This window comes from Ptychodera flava, chromosome 9, assembly GCF_041260155.1.
Source record: "Ptychodera flava strain L36383 chromosome 9, AS_Pfla_20210202, whole genome shotgun sequence".
NCBI classification, from domain to species: Eukaryota; Metazoa; Hemichordata; class Enteropneusta; family Ptychoderidae; genus Ptychodera; species Ptychodera flava.
The window spans coordinates 41,012,971-41,032,953 of record NC_091936.1 but is presented as its reverse complement, the minus strand read 5'-3'; the positions used below and the strand labels follow the sequence as shown (position 1 = coordinate 41,032,953).

Sequence of the window (19,983 nt, the reverse complement as noted above, 5' to 3'; positions counted from 1 at the left end):
TTTTTATCAATAAATGAATTCACAGAAGATCAAATAACACTGATTGAAAAAAAGATATTTATTTGAATCAATCTTTAAGAATATTTTCAAAATTACATATGCATGCAAAATCAAGAATTTGGACTTGCCTATGTCCATACACAAAGCAAAGAAGTACAATAATCCTAATATTTATGTCACAGTACTTTCACTGGAATCTATTTTCATTGTGAAGGCTGACTTCCCTCACCACTGAGTAATAGTGAAACATTTTCTTTACTTAGAGGTTTGCAAAGATACTGTAAAAATCACAGTGCAATGCTCAGTTTTTGTTTTTGAAAAAAGTAAATTCAACTGAAAATGAAAGTAACCTGAACAGTAAAGTATTTTGTGTGAACCATTTTCATCATGTAATCATCTTAATATTCATGAGCATACATAACTTGACCTAACATGAAAATGATCAATCCTTGCATGGCCAATATTACCTCAAGTTTCTGACAACTTTCTGATCTTCAGTTCACTTTCTTTGAGTAATTATTGAATACTTCTGCGGACGGACAGAGAAACTAAAGTACATGTTCTACACTTCAACTGTTTTGCATAAATTTTTATGATACTGTGTATGTTCATCGTGGAAATATTAACATTGAAACACAGAACAGTTCTCTTCTTCCACTGTGAATTAGCAAAACAGCCATGTTTCAAACAAATCACTTGTCCTTCATCAGTGTCCACACTTGATTCTCTTCCTACCTCCATGATTTGACAGAAAGATCCAAATGCAGGCATTTAAACAGCTGGAGAACGAACTTGAGGTGTGAAAACGTTTCATTGTCACAGAAAATGTGTTAAGTGTGAACATTGAACTGTCCTCTGACTTTCAGGATGTCACCATAGATGGGTGGTATCTCATATTTTAAAATGTTTACGCTTACAAACACTGAATGGTGCATGGCTGCTGATGTGTAGCATACTATGAAGGTTATATCTGTTTGGCTAATTATGACTATTCACAGCAACTTAGGGAGTCTTTGGAATGATGGTGACAATCAATCAGAAATATGATGGAGATGGTGGGAGCACCAGAGGGAAGCCTCAAGTAAAAGAATGCAAAAACAAACCATGAAATAACGCTGAAAGCTGCAAAATCACTTTTGTCCCTAAAAGCAAATGGTATTGATGAAAAGTAACTGGGACAGTAAATACATATTGATAGATTTTCTCAAAAATGAAATGACAAAATGACAGGACATGAACATGGGTACACTGGGAACTTTCTGAATTCAAGCATGTTATGCAATGTGTGACCTGAAGAGTATTTCCAACTCACAATATGGTCTGAAGTAGGGATCACTTCATAATCTGTATCTACTGCCAGCCATGGCACATATACAAACACTATGGAAGGCTGAATTAAATAAGGGACCATTTTATAACCCATACCTGTCATTGTATGTAAACAAAGCCTGAGGAAAGTCAAAACCAGGAATTATCTTGTAATCTGTATCTGTCACTGCCATTGTATGCAACCAAACACTAGAGAAGGCTGAATTATACCTGGGATCATCTTCCAATCTGTACCTGCAAGTGCCATTGTACATGTACAGTACAAACAATAGGGATTGGCTGAATGTTTGGTTCTTGCATGGAGGGACCATGGATACTACAATGGAAAGGAAAACCGTGGTCTATGCTTTATTATATCATACCAGTATATTGATGGCGCAAATACAGAGATCTGATAGGTCGAGACGAGAAAAGAAGCGTGGTATACTTGCGATATACCACGGCTGGCATACGCACTAGCTGTCAGCGTGAGCAAAAAAAAATGTTTTTGACTTTCTACGCCAGAATTTCAATATGCTGTTATATGATATAATAGCAATAAATCACACCTAGCGACGGTATACCACTCGATTTTGACCAGTTCACTTCATATATGCATTCACTATCGCTCGTGCATATCTGTTGTGAACTGGTCAAAATCCAGTGGTATACCGTCGCTGGGTGTCCTTTATTGCTCAAACACCACACCCTTACATGACAAAACACTAAATATGGCAATGATTAAAACAGTTTGAAATTTTCAATTGTATCTTTAAACAAGGTTTGACTAGTTTTTATGAAACATTCATCACTGACTCACATTTGTAAACTCTTCATTTGTGATATAGATCCCTCCTATTAACATTTTTTACACTTCTGCAAATGCACACCTCATGTTTGTTGCTGAAGTAGATACCAAAGAAACTTCCAAACAACAGATATTAAATTAAGATGCAATGACAAATTCTTAGACAAAAATCTGATGAAGTAACTGTCCTGGAAAACACTTGAAAACCAGCATTACAGTCAAGGATATTTAACATAGAGAGTTGCGGTATGTGAGAGTTATAATATTTGCCAGTCATGAATCATTATCATATGACACACATACTTAAATAGTAATCATTACAATAGTATATCATGGCAACAGTACAGAGATCTGATTGGTCAACATGTGTAAATGTCTAGACGCCTGGAACAGTAAATGTCGCGGAACAGTAATTCCATATGCCTTTTTTAACGTCCGCAAAATTTTATCATTCTACAGTAGATGTATAATAATGCGTAATATATCGGTACATGTACCAACAGCTTTAATACCTTGATGTCAAATTAATCTTTATCCTGCCAAGTTCACAGTTCACTATCAGGTCAAGTTGCTTAAAACCAGTGAGGCATTACAAATCCTATACGGTTCCTGAAAACACACTTTTAACAGACTTTTATTGACTGAACCTGTTAAACAATGCTGAGAAGGTGAAAATATGGATAAGTTTTTGTCGCTGTACCACTTTTTACAGATTCAGCAGACAGGGAAGTCATATGCCTGGCAGGATAAGGGTTAATTGTAATATAGCTGATGTTGCGACATAGTGTCTCAAATTTCTTGTTTTGCATGTTGTCATCTGAACCTAAAGAAGCACTTCTCAGTCAAAAGGACACCATCTGCACTTTTGCAAATCAGATTTTGTTCAAATGTCAAAGTCACATCAATGAGAGACTGTCGTAAATGTTATTGTAATATTAAACACTTAAAGACTTGGTATGCCGCATATGCATCAATGAGCATGTACACAGGATAATTTTATATGCACATTAAACAAATTACACTTGTAAAGATAAGTAAATGAGATGTTTGGAAGGGTTTACATGTAGCACCGAAGCACATGGCAAAATAAGGCAGTTTGTCATCAAGTACACATATACAAGTTATATTTCTTTAACCATACACACTAAATATATACGTATATCTTAAAGATTTATAATATCAATAAATCACTCTGTAAAGTTCTTTTTGTTAGCAAATATGTTATCTGTAGCATAATGCCTAAATATTTCAGAGGCTATATTGGCATTTGGAAGCTACCGTAAAAACCCTACTACTTCGACCACCCTAATTTTTTTCTCAAAACGTAATTTTATTTTATCCTTATCAGTTCAACCACCGATGGAACTTGGGACTTTCTTAATCTCTAAAAATTCAACCAACCATTCATGACAAGCTGTTTTTGAACATTTTATTTTCGATAACATGCACGGAACAAGAAAATGTACAGCACAGAGTATCAAAGTCAGACTTCAGGAAAGTCACCTTTATATATTTCAATCATCCAAGATGGTAAGACATATCACTTATGAACTGTTAAAAAAGTTGAAATCTCTGATAATTCAACCACAAAAATTATTATGGCTTTGTTAATTTTCTAATAATTCAACAATTTAAAATTCAAATTATTTTTTCCTGGTCGAATTGATAGGGTATTTACAGTACTAATCTTGACACATTTTCTTCTTTCTCACCATTTCAACAAGTTCTTTGTATCTGACAATGCATTCATCCTGAAAAAAAAAGGAAAAAGGATTACCACATAATCTCAAAACAAGCGTATAACTTTTCTGTTTATACTACGAACCCTAAGCCAACCCCTTATCCACCTCACCCATCCTTTCATCTTTAGAAGGTGCTGAATATTTGATGCCCATCTCCATTCAATGATGCCAGGACACAGTAAGATACTGAGAGTTTGTGCATCTCATGAATGAATGCATGTACTCTATCTCTTGAAGTGCCGTCACCCTACTTTATTATACCATTCATGACTTTGACCTTACAGGTATGTGGAAAATTTTGGCTACAGGTGGCAAAAGTGAGAGTATGGGTGGTTAAAGAAGTATGTAAACACATTAAATTTGTGCACAATGTCCCTGTTTACCATTAAACTGAATTTTTCACAGATGACAAAATTTTAGCTGGCTGCCAGTCATTTTCTACATCCTTGCTTGATCCATTTGGTTTCACTTTTATAGGTAAATACCCCTATGCAAGGAAGTAGGCGTGATGCAACAGGAGTGGTAAAATTTCTACATTCAAAATAACATCTATTACACCAATGCAGAAATTACGGCAAAAACAAAAAATGCAGCACAGTCAACAACACAGCAGGATATTACAGACATCAAAGTATAAAACCAAGAAGTGATGTTGGGTGTTTGTCAACAGTACACTCACCTTTGTTTTACCAGGTATTTCTGCCGTAATTTTATCCCACCTTTCAGGTGTTGTTTTTGGATACTTTTTTAGTGATAATTCTAGCATCTTCTGTTGTTCCTGACTCCATGTTTTATCAGTTCTCTTCATCTCATCACTGTTCTCCTCTTCAATTTTTGTCTTATTCTTTAAGTCAGCGACTTCTATGCTATTTGCAGAAATGTTTTCTGATTTTTGACCGATAAGAAGTGTTCTCTCTGAAGTTTTTGGATTTCGTTTCTGCCGCCTCCGCACCCCTGTCTCCTCTTCGGTATTTTTTGAGTCTCTAAAAATAACATCTGATTCACATGAGTTGACAGCTATGACATCCTCAACTCGAGTTGAAATTTCATTCTCTTGGATAATCTTCCCTGATTTGCTTATGACTTTTTCAGCAATGCCACCCGTTATACCTGGACAAGAGAAAGATCACATTTTTATACAACACATCAGCATTCTGTACACTGTCAGATGGATATTTCATCGTCTCATCCCTTCATTGACTGTAACTTCCACAATCTCATAACTCCAGAACAATCCTGACGGTGGGTTGCGAAGTTGGGTGTCCTGTAAAATTCATACTGGTAGCTACATTGTATACCCCTTCTAAATAATCAAACGACTTTGAGATCTTTGAAGTTTTGACTGACCAATTTGTGCAAATTCTTAGAAAATGATTTCTGCGGGGGACTTTGGTAATATTTCTGCATTTCCCAAACAAGACCACACTGACATATCAAAGTGAACCCAATTAAATGACTGGGAAATCCTGGTAACATTTACTGCTAAATTGGCATAGACAAAATGCTGTATATAAGAGTTAGTGATCCATTTCATAGAAAGGCAAGGAAAACTTGAATTACCTTGTGCTGCTGCCTGAACACTAATTGCATATGCTGATTTGATTTCTTTGGCCTTCTTTGTGACCTGAAGGATCAAACAGAAATATAACTGGTGAATTGATACGTTGAAACCTGTGTCACCAAACACATGTACCCATAACATGACTGTTTCGTAGAATTTTTGTTCAGAACCACAGTGCTTAACAGTTAATGTTAGACTTTGCGCTTCTTACATCTGACCTGTACCCTCAGATGGTACACTGAAATATGAAATCCTGTCCTTGTTGTGCAATGCTATCCAGAAATCATAGTTTATAGCAACAGTGCAACAAAGTCTAGCTAACACTGAAGTACAAATATAGTACCAGTAGATGTTGTATCTTACCTCTTGAACAGTTCTCCCCACATCTTCAGCAATTTTTTCCCACCTAGCGGCAGTTCCTCCAGGGTACTTGGCCATGCTCCGTGCAAGCATAGATATATCATCATCAGTCCATTCACAACTCTGTAATAAACACAAGTGAAAACTGAATCTCTAATGCAAACACAAGTACCATGACTATCACATCTGAGGTATCTTCATCTGATTCATCCTGTTACATCAGCATTACTGACATAAAGGGTCATTTTATTTCATCTAGCCACTATGTATCTGTCCAACTAACCATCTAATCACACATGTTGTTTATTATTTTTTTAATATATTTAGTGTAGCAAAGATTAATGCATCAGTTACAGAATTGGATCCAAAAATAATGATATTGACCCATGATGATCAACATGGACATCCTGGGTGTCAGTCACAAAAACTTAATTCTCTCATTTGCTGACCCTGAAAATGAACTCTTTTTATGAAACACTGTAATACCTGAAATATTTCTATTTGTTCTTACTTTTTGAGTTGCACTGGCATTATCTTTGACCTTGTCATGTTCTGTTGTATCATTTGCTGTTGTTGTGTAGGAGACCACAGGTGATGTAGATTCACTCATTTTGTACTCCACTTTTTCAAACTGATCTTTGTGGACTCTCTTGATCCTTTTGTGCTCATCTTCATCATCTTCATGTCCGTCATCATCTTGATTTTTCTTCATTGAAGACTCAATAAAACTTTTCAATGCCGACACGCTTTCTGGAGCAGCTTTTATCGAACTCTTAATGAGACGGTAGACTTGAAAAGGCAGAAGGTTTGTGATCTGAGGTTTTGGAATAGAGTTCAGCTCTTCCATGTATTCATCTTGACATTCTCCCTCAGTATTTTTGTTCTGTTTTGAATCTTTTTTCTTTTTTTTATACTTTTTCTTTTTTGATAGAACTTCTTCCTGAAACACAAAGAGCAAAAAAGAAAAGGGACTGAGGATTTTAAGTTTGTGAAATGAACCCAAGGTACTTGTGCCAGATCATGTGATGCTCACATGACATTTTTTTCCTCCATTGGCAACTTGTACTTTTTCTTACTTAGTCTGTATAGTGCATGTGTTGACAAAATTAGTAAGATGTAGTTCATCTTTGGATCACAAGGAAACATTTAGAAATGTACGCTCAAATTTGGGACATGGAAAAACACTGACAATTGGACGATGAGCCTCTTCTTCAATCACTCAGTAAACTGGGCATAAGCCTTTGTTTTCAAAATGTGGTAATCCTGAAAGGGGGTTTTCAACTACTGCAACAGCCTGCTCAAATGTGGTGATGTGCCACAGTTCATCAAACCAAAGAAAACTGATGTCGTGGGAAAATTTAATATAAATGTGCTGGTATCCAAAACCAGGGAGAAACACACAGGAATATGTTTTATTTTGGTACATGTCATTCAGCATCACATTGAGGACCTGAATTTTCTTCTGATAAAGCACCTACATTAATATGCGGTAGAAATATTCAAGTCCTTTGGTTCTGCTAGGTCACATAGGCCAGAAGTGTAAGCCTTCTTAAATGCCTGCAACCACTCCAATTTTGCTAATATTCAAAGATACTTCAAAACTAAATTTCAGTTGCGCTACAATTCACAGCATGTACCGGTATTCTTTCAAAGAGAACTCACCAATACCAGCTTCTTTTCCAGATAGACAGACCATGCAACCAAGTACTGCCCTATTATTATAATTACAACTAGGAATGAACCGAGTTCCATAAGGCCCATCTTACGGACTCGTCTATAGTAAAACACTGGTTGTTTCCAATCTGGCAATCCATGCACCAAAATTTCATCATATCTGTTGAAAAGAAAGAAAGACTTCAGCTGAAATTCTCTTGATGCCTAAAAACTTGAACAATTCCACAACTTTGCTTTCCGCCATATGCAAGAATATGATCATCTATCTTTGGGGAAGAGGAAATATTTCACAATTGGGCATTATATTTACTGTATAGCACTGATTTTACAACCCTGATGTAATCTTGGATTTCGGCCTCTTTGCCGGGTGTTTCAGGCAATATGTAACAAAGCTTCAAGAAAAGAATATGGCTTTCAGTGACATTTGGAGGTTTATCAAAGGCACAATTCTATTAATGCTGCACAAGTATATGATAGGATCAGTTGCTGACCAATACAGATGTAAAGAAAGTACATTGTCACATTGTTCTCAGTGCATGGTATGCTGTAGATGGTTGCATATGTGACCTAACAAATGACAAGTCAACTTTGCAATTGGGACTTTCGTAGGAATACCGAAAGCCTACTTCAAATGGACTTTTGACAAAAAGAAAAGGATGCCAATGAACATATCATTGGATAATGCCCAACTATATTATTCTTGAGGAATAGGTAGTAAATTATTGGCAGTCTCTGTGATAAAAAAATCACATTAAAAAGAAAAGTGACCTGTGAGTGCATCATCCGGAATTGATCTTTTTGTCAAGTACTCACCTCTTTCGTTTCCCCTCATCTTTGAGAACTTCAGCAACAGCAACGAGCTGTGAAATTAGGCATGGAGTCAAGTTGTCTGGTTTTCATATTAATGAGTTTGCAAGCTATAACATCTTCACTAACAGACTGATGTATTTGTCTAATTATAACTCTTTCACATGGATTTCAATTGGTCATTTTGACACACTGATGGCTATTATCTACGTCACTGCTGTCTGTCTTTTGTGACTGATGACAGTCTAATAATAATACACTGTGACACACCAGAAAAATACTATCACTCGTAAAAATGTTGATTCGCAACTTCAATACAACAAAAATGAATATCAATCTTTATTTACATATAATATTTCATACTTTTCGATAACCAAATCTATACATTATATTCATGGTCAAGTAGACAAACACTGAGCTACTGACATCATATACAAAGGGCTGATTTTAACAATTATTTGGGACAGCTGACCATCATTTGAACTTGAGGTATAATAAAAACAAAAACATGTTTGGTACACACCTGTCTAAATTTTTCTTCCGCATCTTCTTCTTTGTTTTTATCAGGATGAAGCTGAAGTGACAATTTTCTGTAAGCTCTCTTGATGTCTCCTTGTGATGCAGACTAGTGATTGAAAGCAAGTTTAAAATTGAAATAAATACGTTGGGTGATGTTGCTGGGTATAGTGCGTGTGTATTAAACATATGGTAATGTTTACTTACAAGCATGCGTGCAACATTTATTTACAAAATTTACAGATATATACCAGCAGATTAATTTGTGAAGTATGTGTGCAGATATATCACTGTGTTACCTGTGTCTTCCCCACACGCTACAAATAAGTGAACAACGATCTCATGCTGTAGTATCATGAGTTGTCCTTCTGTTAAGTAATTGTGCAAATTAACAATTTATCACATGGTTTTCCACTTTTACTATATGGTTTTACCCTTAAATATTTCTCTGGGAAAACAACTTCATACAGATTTTTTTTATCTGCCACATTGACTTGCACTTTTGAAAACAATCCTGGCTATAAGTATATAGCACATGAACATTACCTTTGTTAAATTGTTTAAACTTCTGCACAAATTGAAAGGCAGCATACATAAATGGAAACTGACAATATGTGCACAGAATCATTTTCAGTTTTAAAAAAAAGAGTTAATAAATTGCTTATAGAACATTTGTATTGTTATTTGAGATGAATTATTATCAGGGATGGTGTACGACACACAATGGCAGTGTCATACTTTTCTACATCATTTGTAAAGACCTACAATGTCACAAATTGTCAGCTTTTCTTTTTTTGTTTGTTTACACCTTTAGTATTTGTTCACATACGACCAATCCCTTATAAAAATGTGTTTCTATGATTTGACATTGACAAGTTTATGGCAATCATAGATGGGACTGAGTAGTACTCATCTGTAATTAAGATCACTCCAATACAATGCTTACGGTTACAACCTTCAACTTCAGATTTTCTCGTGACGATCCAGTGATCTGTCACACATGTGTAACTCGTACTGTAGTACTGTCGTAATGTTTAGTGAAAGAACGACCATGCAGTCAGTGACTTACTGAATCTAGACCCAATACTTCATAGAAATTTTGCTGTATTTCTTCCACGAGATCGAACAATTCCAGTTCTTCGCTATCCCACGCCGTCACACATCCTGTCAGATATAAGACGAAGAGTGAACCTGATATACCTAGTCCCGTCATACTTCCCGCAGCCTGCGCCGTAACCTTGTCAGCCAGCGGTTCACGGTTTCCACTGTTCTTCCAGATGTGCGATCCACGGCAGATTAAAACATCGCTAGGAGAGAAGCAGAAGTTAAACGGAAGTGAGAGCGCCGCCACTGTTTGGAGTGTATCATGTTAAATGTTGCGTCGATCAATACACATGAGAACGAGGCCGGGGAAATACCCGATGAAGGTGTATCAGGGCGAAGGTTTCGTAGAGGCCGTGGAGACGGACAACGCTAATATAAACGCCATACGCTTTCCATCAACGGCCTGTGACGTCTAAAAACAAAAGGATCAAATGAAATAACTCACTGAGCCCCTAGCAGAGGTAAAAAATCACAATTAATTTCGCACGATGACAATTATCATACGGTTGGTTGAACTTTAAAATTTCGCAAAGGAAGTACAGGCGGGTACCGGGAAGGGCGGGCTATAAGGTGTGCATGTCAATACAATAGTCAGTGGTACTGGTAGGAGAAAGTTTGAGGAGAGATGGACGTTTCTGGAAAAAAGCATAAGAAGAGACTAGGTTGTATTATTCCAAGATTATTATTTTAATAATCTTACGTCATCTCAGAGTTTAGGAAATTGCGTTTTCCAAAACAGGATCATTACCTATAACAGCCATTTTCCACTCATTTCCGGGAAAACCTGAGAATGGTATAAAGCTGTGTGCGTTTTCTTTCTTAAACAAAGTGCTGCTTCAAGTGAGATCACATAGATTGTGCAGGACTCAATTCATTCAAAACTGTCTCACATTATCGTGTAATTTAGCAGCTCAGTATCATAACGCTTTCTCTCCACCAAAGAGCAGCATCAGTGATTGTTCAGGTATTATGGATGGGCTTTCCTGGCCATAGATGTTCAACGTAAGGACTTTTATATCACAAATGAAACCAATTGGTAATTCTACATAATCTAGTCAACATGCACATTCACATACAGACTAGAGTTAGCAGATGTGCTGTATAACAGTTGACTATCAAAAATTATTGTCCATTTTCGTGACGCTGAGGATACTTGCATGCTCATCTGAAAATCTTAAATTCCACAATGAATATCATTAGAAACCTTCCTGCAAGTATAGTGTTATTTCTTTACAATATATTACATAAGTGTTGTGGTATGCACACAATAGTTCTGGTATTTTCCTCAGTGCAGATTGGTTCATAGGATGTGCTTTCCTTTCAGATGATGGCTGGCCAAACCAAAGGACACTGCTTGGAAATTATGACAAAGGGAATCAAAAACAGACCTGATACAGGTAAACTACCATGTTACTCCACAGCTTTGATAGCTTTGTTGAACTTGGTTTACCAGGAGAGGAACTGCGTCTTCAAATGAGTGCTCAGACTCATTCCAACTGGTCTGGTTTAAAATTCATCACAGTTCTTCTAATGTACAGTCAATTGATGGGGACTTGAGTTGGTAAGACTTCCAGAGTTGGAGATGGCACTGTTATCGAAATGACACGTGAAACCCCTTTTTGCCTCCTGTAGACTTTTGAAGGAAATTTTAATGTTGAAAAAAATGTAGCCGCATGTCTTGAATCTCGCAGAACTTTTGACCTCAAATACGCAATTTCTACTCATCATTTGCAGAAAATACATATTGCACGGTCCCTCATGGAGGGACCGTGTATAGTGTTTTGACATAAATATTTTGCCAAAAGTGTAGAAACCCACCCAACCAATTTTAATTAATGGAAAATTGTTGAGTTTGTGCTTTATTAGTTTGAACTGTCCAGGGTACATCTTGACCGCTTCATTCTACATATCTGCTTAGATGTATTATCTTGCAAGCAGATATCCTGTACCAGCAACAACACTCTGAACTTTTTATTACTTTCCCTATTTAGAACCTCAGTACAGCTCTTTTTCTGCAGGGCCTGTCAATGCCACTAGTACTTGCAAAGGCTGTAAGAAGTGGTAGTGAACAATAGGCAACTTGGCTTGTTTCATATACAAGAATGTCATAAACTTGTGTAGTTTCAGCAACCTTAAAAAACCAACCGAACACGGTATTTATCATTTGACTCAGCTACTGTTATACAGACAATGCTGAATTGTGCTGACATGGCAGGACTATAGCCCTTCAACGCTGGCGTCTGGACATTCTGAAAATTTCCAAGGACTTGTTATGAAAGGGTTAAATCCTGAGTTTTAATGTTCTTGGGGAGATTCTGCAACTGTTTCTTGATCTCCTGACTGTTTCAAAAATGTTTGTGTTCAACCCTGGTCTGCAACCTATAAAGCAAGTTCTGTGATTTGATATGTCATCGGTAGTGAAGAGATCATGTACGTAGAGATACTCTAATTTCTCACCAATGGCAATTTTCCCTGACATACAGGCACCAACAATGTATCAGTATGTTGACCAGCCAAATACTGATTATTTCTCTCCAGTAGGCAATGTTGTGCGAGGAGAGATGTGGATGAGACATGTAGTGGGTTCTATCCATCAGTCTATCCATCCACAGCCAATAAACTTCAAACATACCGGTACATGTAGAGTTTCTCTCAAACTCCGTAGACTGACATTGTCTAATGGCATAAGCAAGAATATTATTTTATTTTGTTAAGTTATCACCTGTGACACCCTAAGGGTTTCTAACTGTCCAAAGCCCATCTTCAAAAATGCTATAACCAAGTTAGTGCAAACATAACTTACAAGAATAATTCGCAACAGTCTGAATACCAAATGGTAATTTTGTTTGCACTTTTAATGTATCTGATGATCGTCAGTCGTCATTGTTCATGAAAACATCTTAATTGCATCTTTTAAACATGACCTTCCCCTTTTGAATCTTTGCTCAGTGAGAATATCCATAGGCCATAGTGACAAGCTAGAGCATCAGCAACTCCTTGAAGAAATAGGTAAGCTGCAAGAAACAAACAAACCGATTTACATAGATGAGAAGGAGGAACACTTCTATGAGGTTGTACAGATAGATCAAAATTGGGTGCACATCAGCATCGATGGCAAACATGCCGCTCAGAGACTATTTCAGGACTGCAGGAATGGAACCTTTTCAATTTACCTTGCAAAGAGGATTATGGTAAGTTACAGTGGTATGATAGTTGAGCCAATAGGGGAAGACTTTGAAGAGGCCAACAATGAAATGGAGGAAGCGGATAATGAAGAACACACAGAATATACAGGTCAGTAGTGCACCATGAATCTTTATTACAGACTTGCACTCCATGTATTCATATGAGCCTGTATGTTGTCAAAATGGAGTGTATGTGGAGTGTCTGAAGGCGAAGGACAAACGTGTATAGTCACCTCTTGCCAGCTGTTCAGTGTTTTGTAAAGTCTGTCAAGGAATTTTAATGAACACTAAACAAAGACACAATTACTACTCAAGATCATTACATACATTGACACAATCATATTTTACCTTTCACTTTGCTTTGTATATTTCTGTAAGATCCCAATATCCACTTGTCAGATTTTTACCTTCCATTTTGTCATAGATCTATCACAATGTGAGTGTATCTGATAGTTAGAATGTTCTGTGTCTGTATGTGCATATAATATGTATGTTTTGATGGGTGAGATAATTGCCAGATGTGATTTCTTTAGGAGTATCATATTCATTGCCAATAGAAATCAATACTGTGTCTGTTGTGGTATTGATATTGACCCCAATAAACTCTTTAACGATTTAGTTGGTTCATCTTTATTGTTTAGCCGGGATCAGAATTATTTCCATTTTGGAAACGTGAATGGAAGTGAGTTTGTGAATAAACAACTTCAGTGTTCTTGTAAGGTTAATGACCAGCGTACTTACCTACGGTACATCATGCCAGTTAATATTTCAGCAAGTTATCGTACAAAGTTTTGTAAAGAGAAAACTTGAGGTTACTTTTTGCAGTCAGATCAGATGCTTGTCACAAGTTGTGTGTTTTGTTTCTTTATTAGAAAACAATTAATTATGTGCTTTTGACAATGTCTGCTTTTAGATTTGAATGATGAGATCATCCAGTCCTATGAAGTGATACAAGTACCCCTTCCCCAGGAAGTAGACAGCGACTTCACAGAGGAAATAGTGCAAATATTAGGTGAGTGATAAAATCTACATGTATATCAGGTGATAGTCATGGTGTTGAGGAAATACATAAACTCATAGCTTGGTTTGTAGTCCTAGCTTGGTGGCCTACAGGTCCACAATCCGGCATTCAAGCGCCTAAGTGAACAATGAGACACTGAGTTGTCAGTATTATTGTCATGATGAGCTGACAAACATAAGCAACTTCAACACTTACGTCCTTTCATGTTTCATGTTGATGCTTTCACATTTTGATATGATCACCGAACAGAAATTCTTTTTGTGGATAGCATTACAGGCTGGTTGTAATTTCTCAAAGATAAAAATACAAAGTCTACCCGTCAGGTGCAGTTCTTTGCTTCATGATGACAGCAGTATTGACTTACACTGATTATGCTGTTGTAACAATTGTATAAGTTGTGAGTGCTTGATCACAAAAATCAATGCTTGCTTAGGAAGAGCCTCATTGTAAAATCTATTATTCTTGCCCATGAGATCTGCTAGTTGTATGCAACGGTAGCAACAAGTAGAGAATAGAGAGTGCAGACTCTGATGTAGGCCTTCTGGAGAAAAATATCTCATAAAGAAACAAAGAACTTGAATGTAATACTGGGGACAGTGTTTTATGAATCACTATGTGTGATATGGTCTGTAAGTCAATAGACGTTATTCAGGTACATGTACCGGTAGTTCCAACATGAGTTAGCCTGCATTAAGTAGTAATAATATATAACAATAGGAATGTTATTTTAACAATCTGTTCTGAATTTATCAATGTGCTTGATAAGTTTTTTTGTATTTTGAACTCAATAATTTGGTATGTGGTATGTTTCATTTGTGGAGAAACAACCTTTACATGGTACAAAAAGCTCTCACTGAAAAAGGTACATGTAACATAGAGCATTTATTAGTGTGTTTCCCTGATCAATTACAGTAACTTTACCAAATGCTTGAAGTATTCTGTCTCAGAGTCAAATAGTCAGCCTGGTACATGTACAGGGACATTTTGTAATACCGGTATCTTATCACTGTAATGCAGAACTGCTTTAGAAACGGTACCTGTAATACTTTTGTGTAGTGTTGTTTTATAGCAGTATGTAAACGAAATATCTGGTCAAGAACACAACTATAACATATACCTGTACATGAAACAATTGTTTGTTTGTTAAATCTTGCACAATAAAATCTCGAGGGTAGTCTTCTAAAGTTGCTGGCTGAAGACTGTCAATTATGACCGATTTCTTGCATTGCTTTCCCAGAAAATGACTTTCATATGGCTGGATCTCCAGAGGAGCAGTTATTTGATGCTCTTGAAGAAGGTGCCAGTGAAAGCACCATAACTGAATTGGCAAAGAAAGCAGATCTTTACACCGTCAGAGATGGTCTGACTCTCCTTCACGTGGCTGCATGCTGCAACAGACCCTTTATCTCCATCCTGCTGTACGCATTCACGGATTTCACCAGAATTTTACACAGGAAGGTTACGAAGCAGGACAGTGATCATTTGCACCTGACTGCAGAAGACATTGCAATGAAACTCAAACATGATCACTTCTTGCGGGAGCTGAATGATGTCCAGAAAGTGGAAGATAGTTTTGAAGAGATTCATAAAGCAGCCAGGAAAGGAGACGAATCTGACATTCGGGAACTCTACGGCAATGGCGCAGATGTCAACGCTGTTGCCAAAGAGCTGAAGATAACACCGCTGTACATGGCCTGTGGCGCGGGTAAACTGGATGCTGTGAGAGTGCTTATAGAGTTAGGAGCCGATGTAACGATGAGAAGTGGTGACCACGGTGGAACATGTCTGCACAGAGCAGCTGAGTGGGGTCACTATGACATAGTAAAGCATCTGATCACCGAGGGCCACTTTACAGATGTTGACATAAGAAATGTGAAATACGAGCATACCTGCTTGCACCGAGCAATCGTAGGTGCGTGCCCTAGGCTTATAGAATTCCTGCTAGACAAAGGAGCTGAAATCAACGTGCAGTCAAAGAATGGAATTACACCACTTCACTATGCAATATCGTGCAATGAAATTGATTGCGTAGCTGTGCTGCTCACACGCGGTGCTGATCTGATGTCAACCTACAAGAATGACTACAACATCCTGCACCATGCTGTTCAGAAGGGAAATCCACAGATTGTGAAGCTGCTGATACAGCATGTATCTCGCACAATTGGAAGTGAGGCCGTCAAGCAGCTAGTTAATGCAGGAGCAGAATTAAGCACAACTGATTACATGTACCTGGTGAGGGGAACGGATCGAGGAAAACGAGCCTGGCATTATGTCCAGGTTGAAAGAGCTAAGTACCCCTTGTTCATAAAGAACACCAACGGTGGCTCTTTAGATGTTGCTGACTATGGCTACGTTATCAAGTCAGGATGGGGTGAGGAGCCACCAGACAGTGTTAGGGAAAGCATTGGGTCTGGAAGTATTTCGGATGATGGAGCACACAATAATGTCAAGAAGACTTATCCATTTCACCTGGCAGCCAGAGAGGGAAACACAGACATTATCTTAGAGTTGATAAAATGGGACGCAAACGTCAACGTCACTGATGCCAATCAGTGGACGCCATTGCACTTTGCATCAGCGCATGGGAGGATGGAAGCTGTTCAAACACTTATCAGTCTGGGTGCTGAAACAAATGCATGTGACAGAAGTGGATATCGACCCTTATACTACGCCATTCTCAACGAACAGAAAGTCATAACAGAGTTACTGACAACCCTCTCGTTGAAAACAAAAGGGATTAAATACAAGGAGGAGGAAGTGACACTGATTAAAATGAAAGCTGAGGGCGCTGCACCACTCAAGGACAAAGAATACTGCAAATCTTTGTACTGCTTTGATGGTAGTGTGAAGCAGTAATCCTTAATCCTGTTAATAGTGCTGATCGCGATTTCAGGTCTGTTTCTAAATTTAGCTGCACTCGCGCGACTTCAGACACTACTGCTTGAAATGCGGACAAATTTTGTTGCTTCATGCGTGGCTGTTGTTGCAGCTTGTAGTCTGAGCCATAAATTGGTGTGAGCTTTGGTATAGTTTGTGACACTAACAGGCTTTATTTTCTTCGTTCATGTGGAAAATGCAAACGAATGTCATTTTTGCAGATTGATGAAAGAAAAATTATGTCAGCGCTATTAACAACCATCGAGGACAAAAGGTCAAACCATATTAAGGAGTAAACAAGGAGTGTTATGAATGCTTGCAACTTCTTACCTGACATAATTATATGATACAGTTGCAGATACAAGACTGTACTGCAATTCAGTTTACTCCCATGTCACAATGATGATTGAAAGCCACATATGTTGTTATCAACCAAGTACATGTCTTTGATTTGTCACCAAATGTTTAATAAGTCAGATAGGTGGGCATAGCAATCAGGTGAATAGAAAGTAAACATTTGAAATGTTGGTATGCAAGAACAAAAGATTACATCTACTACGATGCATCTGTACTTGCTGTATGCTCAACATTCATGGAGAATTTACAACTGCATAACGCAGACAAGTTGGTACTAGGATAGTAATCTTTATTACCTGCAGTGTGGCTAAATTCCAATTTACTATTGTAGACATGCCGCCATCTGATTTTCATTGAGCATAATTATGATAATTGGGGAAGAGAACATTTGTCCATACGCCAGAGTTTACCTTTGGACAGAATTTCATGTATGTTGACAGGGGTCGAGTCAAAAGCATGTTGGGTACAAAATTTTACTCCGGCAGTCACATGAATTCAGGGGAGGTCAATGGTTTGGTATGTCATTTCAAAACATGTTATCCTTGAACATTGCAGAATGTAAGAGTCATCATTTTTTGCAAAACTGATCATTTTTATGTCAAGTTATAAGTATTTGAATATTTTTAAAGAGATATGGGCAAAAAAAATATTTCATAAACATTGCAAATACATTTACACTTGTAATAAGTCAGTCAGGAATTTGCCCAAATGATTGTAACTTTAAGTGTGTAACTGTGTAACCTTTTAAGTTTCTTTCCCATGAGCATGTTTAATCACATAGTGAGTTTTGAATTGTTATCTGAGCTGTAAATATGTTCCACCTGATAATTTAATATGAGTTTAATATACCTTTCATGTTTTCCTGGTGCAAGCATGTATTATTTTTCACACAAAAGTTTCATAAGTAATATTTGATGATTATGCATATTATTAATTAATTTACACGTGCAAAATTTTGCCAGGATTAAATGATATAATTGTGACAGAATCATAATTCAACACAACAATTTGAGAGATATTCATGTATTATCATAAGAAATATTCTCCCATATCTTGTAAGATGTGTGTACCTTTCTTCAAGAACCATATTGTTTCAATTTTTTTCCCAGTTTTCCCGGTTAAGGAAATTTCTACTCTCACTCAAATTTAACAAAGTAATTTCAGTAGGATTAAGACTGAAGGTCTCTATGGATGTGTGAGTCACAGTACTACCCCAACTCCTTAGAGATTCCTTCCACTGAAATATCTAGTGATTGATTATCTTTACGTGATATTTTGTTCACAAACAGTGAAGAATGGTTTCCCACACTACGGTATATGTACAAAATTTGAAATTATTAAAGCTTCATGCATAGAAGTGCAAAATAACCCATCTTGGAAACCATAGCATCATTAAAGGGCATGTAAATGAGAGATGTTTCATGAAGAAGTATGAAAGTGGATGAGCAATCCAGACGCCAAAATCATCATTCTTCCCGGTTTACTCTTACCAGTGGCTTTTCCATTTTTGTTGAGCATGTAAATGAATGTTTGAGCAACTGAATGGTAAGTCATGAATCCATAACCAGACAAGGGTATAAGGGACTCTGATTCTATCTGGATACTAATACTCACCAAATGTATACTTCTATGCCACTAGACTTGAATGACCTTTGCTCAATAAAAGGTAGAAAGTATGCTACTCATGCTTGTTCACTGATATTCAGTGTAGACAAATACAAGCAAGTTTCAGTTACTTTTATACCGCTACCCTACACTGACGTACACACAGGTCCAACTTGGCTTTATGCAAAAAATCTAACACTAGAGTTGTACCAGTATCTTGTTGTGAATCTTAAAGTTTCAAAAGATTAAAAGACAAGTAGGCATACACACAGTATAGTATGGAATTTGAAATTACTGAGGATAAAATTGTGATACTTGAAGGCTCCTGGTGGCCATGGTTTATAGACATGGAAGAAGATGAAATATAATGAAGTTGTATTCAAAGATACACAGATACTGTCATAAGCAATGTAGCAAGTCTGCAACATAAGAACGATATTAGCACATTTTTACTCTCATATTAAGATTATGCTTAATAGTGAGGAGTGATCCGTCATCAACAAGACAAAGTTTCTGTGTTCCATTCTGAGTTGGTACATAATCAGCAGTAAAATTATAGAGCTTTGTGCAGTTGACACTTTATGAAACATCATTTGGCACTACCAAAGATAAAATATTGGGAACATTTTTGCTGTACCCTGTATGTTAAATGAAGCAGTTTATCATAATATCCACATCAAGTGTGCTAAACGTGATAATAGCTAGTTATTGTGAAAGAATAGTACTTAACCAAAATGTTTGGAAAACTCTGAAGAAGGGAGTAGCATGGGATGACAGAACAAGAGCAGTCACCTGGCACATTATTTCATTGCATTCTTCTGTTTATCGCTGTGGTAAACTAATGTTTTGTTTCTCAAGAAAAGGCAGAATGCACAGTCCATGTCATCTTATGGTAAGTATCCATACGCCCCAAAACAATGTTTCATTTTATTGACAATATGCCAAAAGTGATGACATTTTGCAATTTTCTTTCTTTACAATTTTGGCCCCATGTGGCATGTGCTAGAGGCAGCCTGAGGGGGCCAATGTCATCACTCTGCCAGATTGTGTATATGTGT

At 37.1% G+C, this 19,983-nt stretch overlaps 2 protein-coding genes across 3 annotated transcripts; one reads left to right on the top strand and one right to left on the bottom strand.

The window, feature by feature from the left end:
- Positions 1-3,642: 3,642 nt before the first annotated feature.
- LOC139141034 (dnaJ homolog subfamily C member 1-like) lies at positions 3,643-10,187 on the bottom strand. The gene is made up of 9 exons (XM_070710601.1): positions 9,846-10,187; positions 8,784-8,885; positions 8,267-8,313; positions 7,442-7,613; positions 6,291-6,719; positions 5,783-5,902; positions 5,419-5,482; positions 4,538-4,968; positions 3,643-3,867 (listed from the first exon to the last, which is right to left on the bottom strand). The coding sequence occupies exons 1-9, from the start codon at positions 9,987-9,989 to the stop codon at positions 3,799-3,801; spliced, it is 1,578 nt and encodes a 525-aa protein (XP_070566702.1). The 5' UTR covers positions 9,990-10,187; the 3' UTR covers positions 3,643-3,798.
- Positions 10,188-10,198: 11 nt separating this feature from the next.
- LOC139141032 (serine/threonine-protein phosphatase 6 regulatory ankyrin repeat subunit B-like) lies at positions 10,199-17,916 on the top strand. 2 transcript variants are annotated; one of them, XM_070710597.1, is made up of 5 exons: positions 10,199-10,341; positions 11,205-11,277; positions 12,830-13,174; positions 13,979-14,077; positions 15,324-17,916. In XM_070710597.1, the coding sequence occupies exons 2-5, from the start codon at positions 11,205-11,207 to the stop codon at positions 16,940-16,942; spliced, it is 2,136 nt and encodes a 711-aa protein (XP_070566698.1). In that variant the 5' UTR covers positions 10,199-10,341; the 3' UTR covers positions 16,943-17,916. The 2 variants fall into 2 exon arrangements, with proteins under 2 accessions (XP_070566698.1, XP_070566699.1); XM_070710598.1 differs by having other exon boundaries at positions 10,248-10,385.
- The last annotated feature ends 2,067 nt before the right edge of the window (positions 17,917-19,983 follow it).

What these genes read in the sequence shown, in the direction of transcription:
- LOC139141034 (XM_070710601.1), bottom strand. Translation starts at nt 9,989, where the DNA reads ATGACGGGACTAGGTATATCAGGTTCACTCTTCGTCTTATATCTGACA. An exon ending in CGGAAGAAAAATTTAGACAG is followed by an intron (nt 8,314 to 8,783) that starts GTGTGTACCAAA and finishes CTAATTTCACAG; the next exon opens with CTCGTTGCTGTTGCTGAAGT. An exon ending in AAATACCTGGTAAAACAAAG is followed by an intron (nt 3,868 to 4,537) that starts GTGAGTGTACTG and finishes TTTTTTTTTCAG; the next exon opens with GATGAATGCATTGTCAGATA.
- LOC139141032 (XM_070710597.1), top strand. Translation starts at nt 11,205, where the DNA reads ATGATGGCTGGCCAAACCAAAGGACACTGCTTGGAAATTATGACAAAG. An exon ending in AGAACACACAGAATATACAG is followed by an intron (nt 13,175 to 13,978) that starts GTCAGTAGTGCA and finishes GTCTGCTTTTAG; the next exon opens with ATTTGAATGATGAGATCATC. An exon ending in GGAAATAGTGCAAATATTAG is followed by an intron (nt 14,078 to 15,323) that starts GTGAGTGATAAA and finishes TTGCTTTCCCAG; the next exon opens with AAAATGACTTTCATATGGCT.